The sequence below is a fragment of the Uloborus diversus genome, chromosome 2 (genome assembly GCF_026930045.1).
Source record: "Uloborus diversus isolate 005 chromosome 2, Udiv.v.3.1, whole genome shotgun sequence".
Lineage (NCBI taxonomy): Eukaryota > Metazoa > Arthropoda > Arachnida > Araneae > Uloboridae > Uloborus > Uloborus diversus.
Genome location: NC_072732.1, coordinates 167,071,228 through 167,089,646, shown reverse-complemented (window position 1 = coordinate 167,089,646; position 18,419 = coordinate 167,071,228). Strand labels below are relative to the sequence as shown.

General features: G+C 34.1%; 1 protein-coding gene across 1 annotated transcript in view; it reads right to left on the bottom strand.

Annotated features, from left to right (window-relative positions):
* LOC129217477 (WD repeat-containing protein 7-like) overlaps nt 1–18,419 on the bottom strand; it is a 78,223-nt gene that overhangs the window by 38,677 nt on the left and 21,127 nt on the right. Inside the window, exons 9-11 of the mRNA XM_054851782.1 lie at nt 7,983–8,073; nt 1,646–1,808; nt 1,475–1,557 (exon numbers count right to left, since the gene is read on the bottom strand). Of these exons, the coding sequence (XP_054707757.1) occupies nt 1,475–1,557; nt 1,646–1,808; nt 7,983–8,073 (337 nt within the window). The remainder of the gene's footprint in view (nt 1–1,474; nt 1,558–1,645; nt 1,809–7,982; nt 8,074–18,419) is intronic.

The following is an 18,419-nucleotide window of genomic DNA, read 5'->3' as shown; positions in this document are numbered from 1 at the left end:
TTTCTTTTTTTTCCTTTTCACAGAAATATGCGTTATTTTGCTTTCAGATTTGCTCTTTCAATAAACAATTTGTGACAGATCCGATCTTGTTTATCAGAATTTTGTGAAGGGTCCGTTTTGTTTGATCGGGATTTTGTGAAAGGTCCGTTTTGTTTGATCGAGATTTTGTGAAAGGTCTGTTTTGTTTGATCGAGATTTTGTGAAAGGTCCGTTTTGGTTGATCGGATTTTTGTGAAGGGTCCGTTAACGGACACAAATATCCTCTGGCCAGACCCCTGTATATGCATGCATAAATATGTATATACACGTACAAATACAAATGTACCTCTTTACACGAGTATACTCGGGGTAACACATATCTATACGCATATTCTCGCATGTACACAAACATACTTGTATATACATGTACTTTCTCATGTATGCACTCTTGAATATGTATATACACGCAGAAATACAAATGTACCTCTTTACACGAGTATACTCGGGGTAAACTGGTATTTATACGCATATTCTCATGTGTACACGTATATACACGTACTTTCGTTTGTGTGCACGCATAAGTATGTGTATATACAATTTAAAGCAAATTTACCTTTGTACATGAGTATACTCGGGGTAACACATATCCATATGCATATTCTCTTGTGTACACATACATACTCGTTTATACACGTATTTACTTGTGTATGCACACATAAATATGTATATTCACTTAAAAATTCAAATATACCTCCGTACACGAACATATGCGGGATAACACGTTTATATACGTATATACACGCACATAGTCGTTTATACACGTATTAACTCGTGTATGCTTGCATAAATATGTATATACACACAGAAATACAAATGTGCCTCTGTTCATGTGATATTTATATTTTACGAACTTAATCTGAATTTAAAAAGTAATCAAATCACTTTAATTACTTTTAATCTGATTACTTTTAGTCTGACTAAATTCAGTCTGATTAATTTAATCTGAACTAAAATAATCTGAACTAAATTAGTTTCTTTCAGCAACTAACGAGTTAGTTTAAACTAACGTTAATCTTCGTCTGCAACTGAAAAAAATCAGATTAAATTTAATCTGAACTAAATGTCAGTCAGATTACTTTTTATATTACGAACTATCAACGGACTGCACAGACTGCAAAGCACAGTATTTTTTTTTTAAGTCAATATTTTTCAATCACATTTACACATTTAATGGGCCTTATTTTTAATTAAAAAATTTCAATGTATCTACAAATGAATTAACTAATCTGATTTCCCTTAAAATCTTAATTCTACATGTGAATTTTCCATACATAAAAGTTACAAACACCCAGTATCAAAATGTCATTGAGCAATGTGATATGGCATGCATCAAGTAACCTTAAATTAATTTTAAATTATATCAATTTCCCACAATGTATCAAAAACAAAAAAGTTATTGTTCATTTGATCATGAACACGAAAAAACTTAGCATACCATTTGATCTAATATTCCAGCAGGCGGTGGATGCATAGAATCCCATGCTTCTTGCAAACTCAGTGATAGTTTAGGGGAATACTCTATATAATAATATTCAAAAGCATTTTAAAGTTCATTCTGAAGTTTCAAAAAACAGTTTCAATTTGAAAATCAAGAAAAGAAACTTACCAAGAGGCTTTCCTGTTTTTGCCACTTTTTCAATTTCATTATCTGGAACATCTGGGACATACCAGAACAGAACTCTTCCACTGGAATCCCCTCTTAAGAGTATTTTTTCTGCAGAATTACGTGTTATTGGAGTGAAGCACATCACAGGAGGGCAAAGTAGTCGCTGGAAAAAAAAAATATATTGAACAAAATTTTTCTTCTTAAGTAGATTTAAAAAAAAGTTTTTAAATATGCTGCATTTAAACCTCATCATCATTTATGAAAATACTTAAATTTAGCTCAGCAATGTCAAAATTTTCAGTAGGTCAGTTGCACACATACACACATTACAGTAAGTTCCAGGCCATTCAGGCTTCATGCTATCACGCCTTGTAAGAAACTGAGGAATGATCCCAGCAGCTTTAAGTTATGCATCTTGTACTCAAGTTTTAAACATGTCAACACACATTAGCAGACTGTGAATTGCTGGCAATAAAAAGTAATTTTCATTGACGTAAAATCCAGGTTTTTGTTTAGTATTTTGTTTCCAATGGGGCTGTGTAAGAAGTCATTCGGCCTTTACCAGACCTAGTGTGTGCCCCGACAACGCATCAGTTTTTCACGTGACATCATTAAGGTGCTGATGCATGACACAATTAGATTTTGACATCCAGTTTCCACCAGATGGAGGCACCTGGGCCCTTTTTGATACAAAACTGCACTAGAAATTTAATTTTACCGGGAGAATTCAAAGCCATACGAATACCCAAGGGAGCTTTTACATGTTGCATAATCATACCACATGGGCGCTGATGATTTTCTGCATCTCAAAATCCACCGATTGGCCACAGCAGGTCAGAACCTGGGTCCCAGGCATAGAAGGCCAGCACCTTACCATCACACCACCAGCCGGCATGTAAAATCCAGGTTGACAGAGTAATTTGAGCATTAAAAAATAAATAAATAAAGGAAATTAGCACATTTTCCCCTAATTATGCTTATGTGGTATGTTATATCCAATTGTAAGTTTTTCATCTTATCTTAAATATGAAACATGTGTTTTTAATACCATGATAGGATAGGAAATGGATAAATATCTATAACACATTGCCTGATTTGGTTTTCTTGTTATCCAGCCGAATTTTCTGTTACGTAAGGTAGGATAGTCAGGAGTTAACTGTACATTTAAGCATGGGAAAAGTAGTTAGTAAAAGTAGCATTAACTTTTACTTTTACTCTGTTCCTTGAAACATTAAAAGTGAAAAAAAAAATCTGCTTTAAATTTGAGACTATGCAGTAAAAATGTCATATTTCTCACAAAATTAACCTTTTTTCTTTCCGAAGGATAAACAACATTTGAATGTTTTCCAGTCATTTTAATCTGTTGTAGTTTTAACACTAAATTTGGATTCTTATTTCTTAAATAAAAAAAAATTAAAAAAAAATTAATTTGAATTTTGAAATTTTGAATTCATATTATGTGTTTTGCAATCACAAGTTGCGACAGGACCCTACTCATTGGAGTTATTGTTTCTAGAAACGACTCCTGTACCCCCAAGCCTGCCCCTCCTCCTGAGCAGTTACGTGTGTATAGTTGTGTGTGCGTAGACCAGTGTGTATGCTCTTAAGTGTGTGTGTTTGTGAAGGCAGGTGTGTATGTGTGTGAAGGCATGTGTGTATGTGTGTGAAGGCATGTGTGTATGTGTGTGAATGAGTGTGTGAGTGTGCATGTGTGTATGACATCGACTAGGAGAAGCGGGTTCCGGGGGGGGGGGGGGACAGTGCTCAGGACCAGAGAACCCGCGCTTGCAGAGGTCGGCGGGCGGTAGTGCTGGTGTGCCTGTTCCAAAAGGAACTGGACATCACAGACAGTCAAGTGAGAGCAATTGTGATTGCTCAAAAAAGTAAATTAATTTGAATTCTGAAATTTTGAATTCAAATTATGTTTTTCGCAATCCCCAGCTGTGACAGGACCCTACTCATTGGAGTTATTGTTTCCAGAAACGGTTCCTGACCCCCAAGCCTGCCCCTCCTCCTTGGCAGTTAAATGTGTATAGTTGTGTGTGTGTAAACCAGTATGTATGCACGTAGGCGTGTGTGTATGTTTATGAGAGTGCAGGTGTGCAGGACATGGATGCCACCAACCAGAAGAAGCAGATTCCGGGGGACAACAGTGCTCAAGACTAGAGAAGACGTGCCTGCAGAGAACGGTGGGCTGGAGAGCTGCAGAGGGTGGCGAGTGGGAAATAAAATCAGCGTAACGTCAAGGACAGTCAAATGAGAACAATAAGCAATGTGATTGCTCAACCCCCCCCCCCTAATATTAATAATCGAGTTTTATCTCAAGCATTTGGCGAGTTATCTTTTTTTATCTTTTTTTCTTCTTTTTTGTCATCAAAACCTTCTGGTACTATGATAAGCAAAATTTCTTTTCTGTAAAAAATTATTTACTTAATGCTAGATGAAGTATTATTTTTAATAATGACGATGGTTATGCCATGTTTTTAAATTAATGAAACCTTTCCTCTGTAGACAAGCATGATATGAATGTATCACCAACTATGAAAAAATGATTGCATATATTGGAGTAAACCAGAGCATTTTTTAAGGAATTTTCACTAGGCGACCACAAGTTAAACATGAAAACTGTAACGTTCCCAATAATTTTCCTCTCTTCCTAACAAACATATGCTTATATCGTCGCCTCCAAGTGATATTCCTATAATCAGCACTGTTTGTTCTGAGGTAATTATACAGAACTGCTGATGGTTTAAGAGGAAACTGATAAGAAGATATAAACCTAACCATAAGTATAATATTAACTCCTAAGTTAAGGGGGCCCAAGTGTTTTTTCCCCCGGAAATTTTTCGAATTTGTAATCTGAAAAACGCATTTTAGGTGATATTTGGTGTTGAAGGTTCGAGAAGAGGTTCGGTAGCGGCAGTGGCTTAGCCAGGATTTTGACTGGGGGGGGGGGGGCTCATTGGAAGATAAATTTCCATCTGAAAGTGGGGGCAGGGGGTCTAGGGGCTGTCTCCCAGATTTTTTTTTTAAATTGTTGCATTAAAATGCAACTTTTTTTTTTTTTTTTGGTGAAAGAAAGGCAGAGGGGAGGGGACTCAGCAAAAATTTGTGGAAATTGAAGCCTTAAAAGCAAGATTATAGGTTTTACATTTATTGACGTTAGGGTAGGGATGGACTTCAAGACTATCCTCTACTCATGATAAAATCAATTCCTCCTCCCACATTCAATTTTTTTTGAAATTGAAAATCGAAAAACGCAACTTTGAAAATTTTGCGAGAAATTTCTCCTTTTGATGGTGGGGGGGGGGGGGGGTCCTCCCCCGGGAAAATTTTGAAATTTTAGTCTTAAGAATACAATTTCAGACGATCTCTGATGCTATTGCGGGGAAAAAAGGTTCAGGGGACCTTCTGTGGAAATTGTTAAAAATTAGTCTTAGAAAAGCTATATGATATTTTGCGGTGAAAGTTTTTCGAAATCGAAGTCTTAAAAACAGGAATGTAGACCATATTTGGTAACTTTAAGTCGTTGAGGGCTCAGCAGTTTTTCAAAACTGAAGCTTCAAAAAAGCAGTCTTAAAATGATTTTCGATGTTGTTAGAAGGCGAAGTGCTTAGTAACCCTCTCCTGAACATTTTGCGAAATTGAAGCCCCGAAAACGACATTTGAGACTTTCTTTAATTGTTTTGGCGGGCTGAAAGACTTTCTGAAGCATAGCATTTTGAAGACTTTCTTATTTTTAGACCTACTAGAAAAGAGAGAGGAAAAAGGGAGGGGGGATGAAAGAAATAAGAGCCGTCAGTTTTGATTAACTGATAAAAATTCTACAATTACTGAAAATATTTATTTTAAGGTGTTTTCTAAAGTTGTTTACTTAGAGGGACATAAGTAACCTTCATTCTTAAGAATGAAAAATCATAAAATAATTAAGTTCAAAATAAATAAATAAAAAGCTCAAGCAGTATAAACGTTGGTACGTTTTTTTTTTAAAATAAAGGAACTATTTTCTTAATCCTTAAGCTTAAGTGCAGATTGTTTTATTCATTACAATGTTGATGGAATGTTTTTTTAAATATAAAAAACAAAAAAAATCCTATTGAAATAAATTTAAAACTATTTTTTTTTCTCGAAACCCAATTGCCCTTCCCCCCTTTATTTTTTAAAAATAATAGCAGCAATGAAATGTGAAAAAGAAAGCGAACAGGTCATAAAATATTGCAGGATAACTAACCGCATTTATTTGTAGAAGTAGAAGCTATCTAAAAATATCTCTTTCTCTTTGAGCATGCTGCATGCTTTTTTCTTCTGAACCGAAGGACAACTTATAACGGAATTTAAAACAAAAATGGAAAAAAGTTGTGTTAGGGTAGAGAACCGAAAACGGAGTACAAGCAAGGTCTGTGGTGCTGCAAGCAACGATATTCTGCTATGCAAAGATCATTCATTCTGCTAGAAATCTATGGTAACGTACGAGTTTCAATGCGCGAATTCACTTTTCTTACACAGGGTGTTATGATCAGTTAGCCTGAAACAGAAGCTACTGATGAGTTTCTAGAAAACGGCCCTTCTTTTGTATTTGGTGTTTTTGGGAAAATGCCTCTTTTTGCCTGCAGCTTCAGATTCAGACAGAAAACACGAAAACGGGAAATGATTTGCTGAAGGCGAGGGGCTTCCTTGAGGGAATCGATTGAAGTAGATTTTGTTTCTGCACTTTTTTAGGATTCTCGGACAGATATAGCCTTTGCTCAGGAAAGGAAAAAAAAGGTTGAGCAAAGATTTAAAATCAGTTTACAAAAATGAGGAGTGATCAAATATTGGATTTTTCAATGTCGCCCAGTGGTTTGATTTTTCACCTCCCAGGCGACAATTTTTTTTCACTAGGCGACATTGGTTTCGCGTTATCCCAATCTTAAAAAATGCTCTGGAGTAAACATTTATATTGTATAAGTCATCTATTACTTCAACTGCATTGTTTCAATGAATACTACAAGTTATATCATTATCCACTTTTTTGATGGATCAACAATACTTAGCTACAGAGGCGGCAATTGGGGATTATAAGCGTGGGGCAAGAAATTTTTGGAAGCTGAAGACAACTTTTGGCTTTCTTTGGGTGATTTCAGGGGGTGAGAGAGGAGGGCTTCAGAAACTTTTCCCCAAGAAATTTTGAAGCTGAAGTATCAAAAGAAACGTCTTTGGTGATGTAAAGGTAACTACCTGAAAATAATCCTACAACTGGTGTCTTAAAAAAGAAAATTTAGGACATCTCTAGCAAACTGAAGGAAAGGCGTTCTGGATTTCTATCCCGAAAATTTTGCAGAGTTGAATCAATTCAAAAACGCTATTTCAGGATATCTTTGAATGACTTAATGAGGAAAGAAAGAGTTCAGAGGTTCTCCCTGATAAATCTTTTGAAACTGATAAAGCCCTAAAACATCAATTTTAGACTACCTTCGGTGACTTCAAAGGAAAATATGGAGGATTACTTCCGAATTTGATTCTTAATTGGAGGTTTAAAAACACATTTTTACATATTTTTACTGATTTTAGGAAGAAGTGGGTTCGCTTCCTAGAAAACTTTCTGATTCTTATAATAATACAAATTTAAGCCCTCTTTGAAGACACAAGAAGGAAGGAGCATGTTTACAGGGGGGGGGGGGGTCCTCTGGAAATTTTTTGAAACCAAAGTTTAAAAAATGCAGTTTAAAGCTATTGTTGGGTGATCTCCCAGAATTATTTTCAAATTAAAATCTTAAAAACGTATAGGTAATCTTTAATGATGAAAAAAATGCACAGGCAATCACCCCCCTCCCCCCCCCCCCTCTTGCCTTCCGAATCCCTTTCACTGCTTAGGTAACTCGCATTCACAAACATAACAGTTACAAAATTTTCACTTTCACTATACATATGTGACCAGTAAAGTGATATTACCTACTTATGATAACTATTTACAAACTACTAATATTTTTTATAAGAATATATAAATAATAGTATATTGCATATTCAATAAATTACCAGCTTATAGCCAGGGCTGAGGCAGAAATACATGAAATACACCACCAGCTCAGTCAATTCCAGCCGAGGACTGCAGTTTCATGCTTATTAGCACTCATCAGCCCGGCATAGGAGTGACTGAGCTGGAGGTGGAAAACCTCTTAAGGAAGCCAACTTGTCTGGTCAGTGATAATTCTGTATTCCTGGCGATGTACTTCAAGTATATTGCATGTTGTAGTTATATAATGGAGAATAAACTATTCACATTATGAACATTATAGAAGCACAAAAACTTTTACAAAAATGAAAAATTAATCAAATTTTCAAATGCAAAATTACATACCTTATCATCAGGCACAATTAAAGTGCAATACAAAACTGAATGATCAATACTTTTTGACTGCGAATGGAAATCCTTACTCTCAGCATTGCAACTAGAAACAAAAATAAATTCATAAATTAAAATTTATAACAATAAATTTTAAAAAGTATATTTCAAACAATATTTTGTTACTGAAGGAACATTACGCTAGCAATAAAGTTTGAACCATTTATTTATTGCCATTTCAAAATATAATGAACTATCTATTTTCACTTATCTTTTTCATTGTAAAAAACCAAATTAGCACAGGCATAACAAAGTCATACAGTTACAGTGCATAATATGGTGGAATCAAAGATAGCACAATTATTGCTTTCATATTATACAAGATTTATGATACATAAAGAAAAATTTATCTGTATCATCATTTTTTTTAGAAAGTACTACAACTTTTTGTTTTGTGGCACTTTGTTACATAGCTCATTTGGAATCAGTGTTTTTACTATGTCTGCTGAAAATTTGAAGGAAATAAAACTTTGCTTTGCAATTGAAAAGTAAAAACAAGGTATTTCCCAGGAAAATTATTTTTCTTTCTGTTTTAGCCCATGAATAAAACAGGAATGTTTTCTATTTATCTGAATTTGCTTGCAGTTATAGTTTTAACTGGTTGGATTATTATTTCATCAAAAATCCCTCCCCCCCCCCAAATTGATATAATTGGTTTTATATATAAAAAAAAGCTAAGTTAAAGTTATTTTGTTTTTTCAATTGAAAAAGAAGAAAAAAAAAATCCCAAAAAAGAATCAACTAAATTTATTATAAAGGCACAAATCAGTTGCTTGATTGTAAGGTGAATCTTTATTTTTATAGTTGCGTCCCACCTTTTTATTGATTCCCAGACAAGTGTAATGTATTGAGGGGCTACTAGCCATGATGGCGTAGTTGGTAAGGTGTCAGACTTTAACTGGAGGGTCCCGGGTTCCATCTCAGGCGGTTGAAGATCCTCCATGTTCATTAATGGCGACTGAGGCATGTTAAATATGTTTGTGGACACAAAGTCCACTAAGTTCCCATTCCAAATCAGTACCTCAGGTGGTGCTGGTTTGGATAAAAAACAAAGCTGCCTTCGTGGTCCCATCAAACTGGTTAAGTCTAGGTAGGTACGGGGGACCCTGGAGCATAATGTAAGATGGGGGCTACAGTATTTAAATTTGAAATTCAATTAGAATTCTTGTGATTCTCTGAAATATTTTTGGACAAATGTTTTGGAGCCTGTAGCTATGCTACTGATATTAATTTAATATTACCTACACATACACAAACTTTTCTACACATGAAATGTAAATTTTTCACAATTCTCTGAAAGATATTAAACACAGAATCATGGAATTTCCAGTCATTTTTGTTTACATTTATATTATTTTTAATCATTGGAAAAAAATGATATTCAAGTCAATTTAGCATCTTTCTATTTTTTACATTTTACATATAAAAAATGAGTTTTTAAAGACTGCTACAAATTATTCGTTTAAGCACTAATTTTTATTGGTATTTTATTGTAAAAATACATTCAAGTTTCTTAAAAACATGCATAATTATCACAGACATGCAGCAAACTCATATATATTTGAATATTAAAAAATCAATTTTTAATGAGATTAATATATCGATTTAATCTTACTTTGATATATTATCAAGTTAAATGATGCACATTAAGCAATCTTATAAACAACTTACAATTCACAATGATGATTAATATCCATACTAACCTAACAGTTTTTCCTTTGAGCTTGCTAGTTAAGGAAAAAAATTAGATTTGGAATGCATATTTGACAAAATCATTTATGAAAATTTAAAGGTAATTTCCCCCCAACAATATGCAAAAAGTGCTCAGATAATTATGAAATCAACTGCAGATCTCAAGATTTCATTATGAGCAATGCAATTAAGTAATTATTAAGAATTTCATGAAACAAAGAAGCTAATCTGCAAATTTACAGTCATTGCTTACCTTTACTCTGAAATACCATTAAGAAATCTTTGCAATGTTTAGCTTTGTCTTTAAGTTGTTGTACTTTAGATAAAGCAACCAAAAGGAAATCAGGGAAATGAAGTACACATATTATTACGTCAGACATATTATTGCTTCAGAGCATCAGTAGAATATCTAACATTGTTTTGTGGTTGAGATATCTAACTATTGCTCTAAGGTTGCAATATGTTCTAAAAACATGTGAAATCACAAGTTAGCAAAACTTGAGAAAAAAAAAAAAGATACTTGACAAACTAAGTTTTTTCCCCCTTAAAAGCTGATACTGTAAAGTAAACAAAAATGTAGACAAATAGAGAATTTCAGTATTAAATAAATAAATAAATAAATAAATATCTAGAGCAGGTAAAATGATTATCATGGCATTCATTCTTTCAAATTAGGAACAAGTCTGCAAGTAATTTTTCAATGTTGCTAACAGTTTGATAGAAAGGAATATATATTACACATTAATTTACAGATAACCCTCCTATAACATGCTAGATAGGTTCTTAGAAAATGCTGTGTTGTGTGAATTTCTGTGGTATAAAATTCAGATACAGTACAAAAAATAGAGAGAGAAAATAATTAAGAGAATTAGTTAAAATAAATCTGATATTGGAAAATAAGTGTGTGTGTGGAGGGGGGGGGTAATTTGCGTAATAGGTTTGAAGAAAGGAACGAAAAAAAGAAAAACACTTTTTCTTACCGGCTTTAAAAGGTATGCAAAGCTATTTGTTTGATTAAAAACTCTTATGTCATGTAGTTAAAGTATTCTATTTGCATTAATGTTCATAATTTGATTTTCTTCAACTTTGCATGGAAAGTTACTTCATTTTTAACACGATAAAAGTTACTTATTATGGTAAAATTGGATCACTGCTTTTCAATGTGTGATTAAGTCTTGTTGCTCGCTTGAAATTTAGGAAGATGGAACTTCCTTTCATTAGCATTTAAGAAATATTCCTTCGTACCGATAAATACTTTCAGTGCAGCATTTCCCAAACTGTAACTCCACAATAATATTATCTATATGATTTAGATATAGTGTTAATTTATCTAGCGGTTTTCAAAATTAGCCCCAGTAATAGTTAAAAAATCTCAATGAGATAGATCTTGGTAAATGCTTCTGGACAGAACCCAGATCAAAGCATACTTCGACCAAAAGATTTTTCCAAAATTTTCTGATATATTGTTTGCACTCTTTCTATTCTTGCAACAAAAAACTTTTCTTTTCAACAAAAGACTTTCTACAAGGTAATTAAAATAATGAATGAGGAAGTAAGCTAGAGCTAAAAATGACAGACAAGCTTTGTAACTAATCAGTTTTACTTTTTCCAGTGGCATATCATAGGTTCCTATCATCCAGTGTGAATGCCAAATTAACTGTCACCTTCCTCCATAAAATATATTTTTAGAGAAAATATTTTAAAGCAAAAAAATAATTTGCTGAAAAAGGTTTTTTCTACCTCTTATAAAAAAAGCTAAGACAAGAAAAGAAAATTCTTACAAACTATTTTTAAGTAAAACATCCATCCATCCTCACACACGTTCAATTTTTCAGACTATCACCATTTATATGAAACTAAATCTCTAAGTTTTATTTATTGTGGAATTTCAGTTGCAAATATTTAAATAATAGGTTCTTATGTTGTTTTTAACAACTTGAGCCTTGAGACTCTGAATTGACAGAGAGTAGTGGAGAATATACAGTTGGTTCACTGTTTAAAGATGCTCTATTTAACGACTTTCTCTATTTAAAGACTACTTTTCAAGGTTCCAGATGCTCTACTGGAGTTTTAGAAACATTTTATTTAAGAACGCATTCTACATAAGGACGATTTTTTTGTGGTCCCTTGATAGTCGTTAAACAGAGAGCCAACTGTATTTTGCCCTTGTGAAACAGTTAATGCCGGATCTTTGATTTTTTTGAGGACTTGCAACTGCCTCTCTTAACTATTTATAATAGCAATTAAAAAATTTAAAAAAAAAAAATAGAAAGGTTTGAATTTATAAACCATATTGGTTTAATAATGAGAAATTCTTAATATGTAATTTATTGCTTTGACTGAAAGATATATAACAAAGTTACAAGTCTAAAAAGGTAATTTTAGGTTCTCTTTGGTTACAGCAGAAGGATGAAGGTCAGGATTAGGTTTCGAAGATCATGATCTTCATAGGAGAAATTTTCAAACTTGAGATCAAAAACAGCAATTTGAGTAATATTCTGGTAGTGTTTTGGGGAGAGTGGAGCAGGATATCAGTGATCTGCTTTCAGAAAAACTTTATAATGGATGTCTTTAAAATAGAATTTTAAAGTCTTTGTTGAAGTTAAGAGATACAGCTGCTCTCTAGAAATTTTCAACATTTAAGTCTTAAACACAATTGTAGTACATGTTTAGCAACCATAGAAGAAAGAAGTTTGAGAGTCCTTTTTCAAAACTAAAGTCTTCTTTACCTCTAAACCCTTATTCTCCAGTCTTTGGAGAATAAGAGTTAATAGGGGTAGTTGCACAGAAATTTCTGAAAGCAAAATTTTAACCTATCTTTAGTGACACTAAGGAAATGAGGTAGGTTAGCAGGTTTTTTCTGACAATTTTTCAACACCAAAGTTTAAAAAAATGCTATAGTACCATCTTTAGTGACCTTTGGAGGATGGTCTGGTGGTTTAACATCACCAAAACTAAAGTGATAAGGATTTTCCCCAGAATGTTTTGAAAATTGAAGTGTTAAAAAGGCTAATTGAGGTTTTATTTGGTCACATCAGGAGCAAGAGGGCGTTTGGGGTCCTCAGTGTGTTTTCGAAACCTTTTCTAGCATTTGAAGTCAATTTCAGGATATCATTCAGAAGAAAAGGCTCAAAAATCTTCCAGAAAAATTTCTAAAAACAAAATTTTAAGCTACCTGTGGTGGCCTTAGTGAAAAAAGAGGTAAATTTGGAATCATTTCCTTGAAAAGTTTTGAAGTTGAAGCTTTAAAAATGGGTTTTGGGCTATCTTTGATGATATCAAAAAAAAAAGTTCAGGGTATGGGGGCTGTCCTCAAAATGTTTTTGATATTGAAGTTTTGAAAAAGCAATGTTAGGCTGCATAATGAGCCATTAGGGCAAAGAATGGGCACTCTTTCTCGGAATTTTTTTGAAACCAAAGGACTCCAAAGGTACTTATATTTGGTCACATTAGAAAAGATTTCGAAGACACTCATTGGATTTTTTTTTTTTTTTTTTTGACACTTAATTACGCTCTAAAAATGCAATTTTAAGATCATTGTTGAAGTCTTAAAATTGCGAGGGAATAAATGGGATTTCCGGGAGTTCTTCCTCCTAGAAACTCATTCTAAAGTAATCTTAGCTCAAATTACACGAGGGATGCAACACTAAAAATGCAAGTTATCTTCAACCCTCTGACGGTCCTGGGTTATGACTAAGATGCATAAAATTCTCTCCCATAAAATATTTTTTGGAGCAATTTGCCATGTTAGTCATGTGCCCTACCTTATATGAATTCCTAGGCATGGCCCTGCACCTCGGACCACTTGACAACAAACATTTAGCACAGGGACGTAACTAGGTCATTTTCGAGCAGGGGCAAGACCTCGTTTTGGCGCCCCCCCCCTTCACTCCCCGTAAAAATAAATATCAAAAAGTTATTATTTAAAAAATATAAATTTAAATTAGGCAGTGATAAGGAGGCCGCATGTGTTGATAAGCCTATAAATGCGACTTTTACGTAGTTATAAGTTTTTATAAAGTTTTATCACTGGATTGCATTTTTTAAAATTTCGATAGTTGGTAAAATTCATTAAATATTTCATTTATTATTTTACATACGAAGTTTTTCAAGTAAAACTATTTTGTATTTCCACAAGAGAGGAATTAACAACTTGTTGCATTATTATTATTATTTTTTATCAGGTGGCTCTGCCCCCTGCTCGCTGACGCATACCAACCTCCGAAGATTGCTTCGCAGCCTTATTTGATTCACGAAGATTTAAATTGTCTGTCAGAAAGAATTAGATTGAAAAACACGTTATGAGTTCCGTTTCGAACAAAGTGAAAATTCCCCTTTCCCTCCCATAGAAAATAGAGTTTAAGTGAAGAGCTAATATTTTGAACACAATCCCACTCCTACCCGAAATTATAAAAATAATTTGTTGAAATATGCATAAATGAGGTGTAAAAAAAAATCGCTTTGAAGAGCATTTTCCCTCGTCCCAAACGAACTTGAACCAACTTCCACAGCTATAGGCGCTGGTGCTAAAAAAGCTCCTGAGCATTGCAGAACGGCAGTTTTGTACGTTTGAAAAACTACTTTTAAGTTCGTGGTCTCTAATAATATGTTTTGCTCCTTAGCTCCGAACTGAACATAGGACTTTTCGCTAAAATAGAAACCCTTATACCTTAAAATACACCGCCAGCTCAGTTATTCCATCCGAGGACTGCAGTTTCGTGCTTTTTAGCACTCATCAGCCCGGAATAGGAATCACATGAGCTGGAGGAGAAAAATCTCTTAAGGGAGTCAAGAGAGCCAAACAAACTGGTAGCTAATGCAGAATTAGCAAACCAGATGATACCTTATACCTGCTGTTCTAATTTGTTGATAAAATTGTTACAAGTTTTATTTGATGTAGCAAAAATCTTTTTGGAACAACATGAAATATTAAGGGATGTGAGAAATCTTTCATCCCTTGAAAGGCAATTTATGTGAAATTCTAGCTTAAAAAATTAATTACAAAAAAAGCTAATTAGAAATTTAAAGTAAACAACCCCAGGTTCAAATCCTTGGGGCTCGAAGTAATTTTGTACAAAATTTTAAGGCTAGGTGCTCTGAGGTCTCCTGGACGCAGGCCCGCCACAGGAATCTTTTCACAATTTCTTTGACGTTACTTTTTTTTTTTAAGGAACGAGATGCAAATTTAAAAATACCACTTTAAATGGAAACAATAAAACAGAAATGTTTTCAACTATTTATTTTTAAGTATTTATATTATACTACTATGAAGAAATTTGTAAGAAAAATAACAGTATTCAACTATCAATAACGTGTGAAATAATTTTTACTCTGATGAAAAATTTAGTGGGCTATTTGTTTTTGTTTCTCACATGAAATTAGTTGAATATTGCCACTACTTAGTATATAGATTTTAATCCAACAACTTACAATAGCTCGAATTGAACAGATTGTCTTATTTAAACATTACCTTGAAAATTTTATATGCAACACATTTTATACTGTCGCAATCTGTGTAATTAAATATTAATTATTACAAGAGATATTTTTTATAAAGGACGCACATTCCCCACCTCTGGTATTTAGTTATACATCTGAAAAACATTTCTTAGAAAAACAAATACCTAATGTGCTTCATATCAAAACTCTTTCTTTAACCTTTAAAAAAAAAAAAATCTTAAACATATTAACATTACATGTTTTCAGTGAGTTTCTTTTCAGGTTTTTTCCATTTACAGTACAACCTTATTTATCTGGACTAACTTGGACCGAAGGCAATTTGAATAAACGATAATACGGATAATAATCAGTAATTAATTCGCAAATAAGAAGACTTATATTTTATTAGCAGGAAAAAACGATCTTTAGCAGCAAAATTACATTGAATTGTTACACGCAAATACTTGGTCATTAATAGTTCAGCTGACAGTGGTGTCAGACTGACACTCCAAATACGTCACGTAGTTCAAGAGATGACTATAATTTGTTGCACGACCTATACATAGCAGTTGTGTATTTAATCAAAATAAGCGAATACTTGGCACATTTATAGTTTCGTTCTTACTATCATTAATTTAGAATTATCATTTTAGTGAATATATTTTTTAACTCTACAAATTTGATCCGGATAAGCCTGATGTCTGGATAAACGGGAGCCAGATAAATGAGGTTCTACTGTAAATATAAATATGCATCAAAAGTACCAAAGCAAAATTTGAGAGGTGTAAAAAATAGTTGATTTCTAACACATTAATTGAAGTAGATGATTTAAGCATATTTAAAATATTGTGTGGGTGGCAAAAATATGTCGAAACTAAGTCTAAAATTTCTCATTTTAGCTGAATTTATCTCTAAAAACCTTAGTGTTCTCTAAACAAAAATGAGCAGCCTCTCGCACTTTAAACTGAATCTCCATTATTATTATGCGAGATTTTCCCCCAAGAATTAGAAAACTTATAAACTAAACTAGACCAATGGAACAGTGTAACGATTTTCCTTAGGCCAATGTTGTAGACAAGCTCTCGTCATTGTAAATGAGAGGAAGACATCATGTTGGTAGCTTTATGACGTTTAATTGTATAAAAATGAGATTTGAGCATTTCCGCTGTTTTGTACTTTTCATAGCTTCGCTCCTATATTCCTCCTCCGAGAGAGAGGTTCTTTAAATAAGATATAACAAGAACTGGTCACTCTAAGAAAATACTTTCATGCTATTTACTGCGCCATCCTCGCTCTCTTTTGGTCTATCTTTACCACTCTTCATTCCATTAAACCATGCAAGCTTTCTGCCTGCGCCCGCACTGAGTTTTTTTGAGCAATCACGATTGCTTATTGTTCTCACTTGACTGTTTTGAAATCATATCATTTTATTTTCCCACCAGCACCCTCTGTCAGCACCGCCTTCACTTCGACCGGCCTCACGATGCTGCTCCTCTTGCGAAAACCGTCTCCAGGTTGCGTCCATATCCTACACACACACACACGCATACATACACACACTCATGCCTGCGCACAGACACAAACACACACTCCTACACTCATGCCTGCGCACAGACACAAACACACACTCCTACACTCATGCCTGCACACAGACACAAACACTTATGCCTACATACACACACACAAACGCCTACACACACGCGCGCGCGCGCGTACACACACAGCTCTGCATACACAACAGGCACACACACACATGCATGCATACATACACACACACACACACAAACGCCTACACACACACGCGCGTACACACACAGCTCTGCATACACAACAGGCACACACATGCATGCATGCATACATACACACACACACCTACACACATGCGCCTACACAAACACACACACATGCGCCTACACACACACGCTCGTGATTGCGAAAAACGTAATTTGAATTCAAGATGCCAAAAATTCAAATTAATATTTTTTTTTAGACTTCTAATAATTTGTTCTTTTTTTACAAAAATTAATTTGAGCATTTACTTTGTCAGTTTAGCGCCCCTAAAATCTGACGCCCGGGGCACAAGCCCCGTCTGCCCCCCTCTAGTTACGTCCCTGATTTAGCATTAGAACAATATGTGTAAAACACTTTTGAAACGTGCTCGCTATGGTGCACAGCATCCAAAACCCTCAGAGAGTTAATGACAGTTGGGTGGGACGTGGAGATTGAAGGCCCTTTTCCAGAAATTTACTGAAATTAGAGGCCTGAAAATTAGTGTTTCGGCTTTCTTTCATCTTCTCGAAGGGGTCATAACCAGGGCTTGGAGTTGGAATCCTACTGATTTATTGGCAAAGCAGTCAGAGTCAGGAGTCAAGATTTAAAATTTCAAGAGTCTGTGTAAGAGGCTCATTTTCCCTCAAAGTCTGCAATTCTGCCAGTGCTTGAGGAGTCGGAGTTGGAATTGGACTGATTTTGGGGTAAAGAAGACAGAGTTGAAGATTAAACTCCCGGAGTTGGAGTTAGTCATTTTTTCTCCAACTCCACAGCCGTGTCATAACCCCCTTTTGGATCTGTGCATGGCTGCAACACTTGAATTAGCCATCCTTTAAAGTTGCACCAGGCGTAGATTGCAGGAGTTCAGATTCAGCACTGGCAATAACAAATGCATCTTGTACTGTTGCCTTCGTTTCAAAACTTCCAGGATTTTATTTGGAGTTTAAGTTTTTCTAATTATATTTAATATTAATTTTACTTAGGAAATTTGCCACCCCTTGCAAAGCACTGCCAGGGATAGTGCCCCCTATGCCCCTCTTTGACCCTTTCTAAAACTAAACCTGAATAAAGGTGCAAGTTATTAAAGTTACATAAGTTACAAGGGAAAAAGTGACAAAATTACTTTTTTTCATAGCCTAAAATCTCAAAAAAAGATTTCGTATTTTTTTTTATAAATATGTGGTAGCACTTTAATTAATGTAAAGATAGGTTGCACAAAGAAGAAAAACACAGAATGTAAAGATTTGATTTTAACTACTTTTATTAAATTTCATCTACTTCAGATTCTTTATTAATTACTGACAACAATGCAACTATCAACAAAATTATGTTTCTCTGTATCTTATGCATTGAATTAACATGAACATTCGTGGCAAGAAACAAAAAAAGGTCGACTAATGAGAAAATTAATGAATTTAAAAATAGAGAGAAAGAGAATGAAAATGCAACATGAAATTTCAAAACAATATATAACAGTTCAATAATATTCAT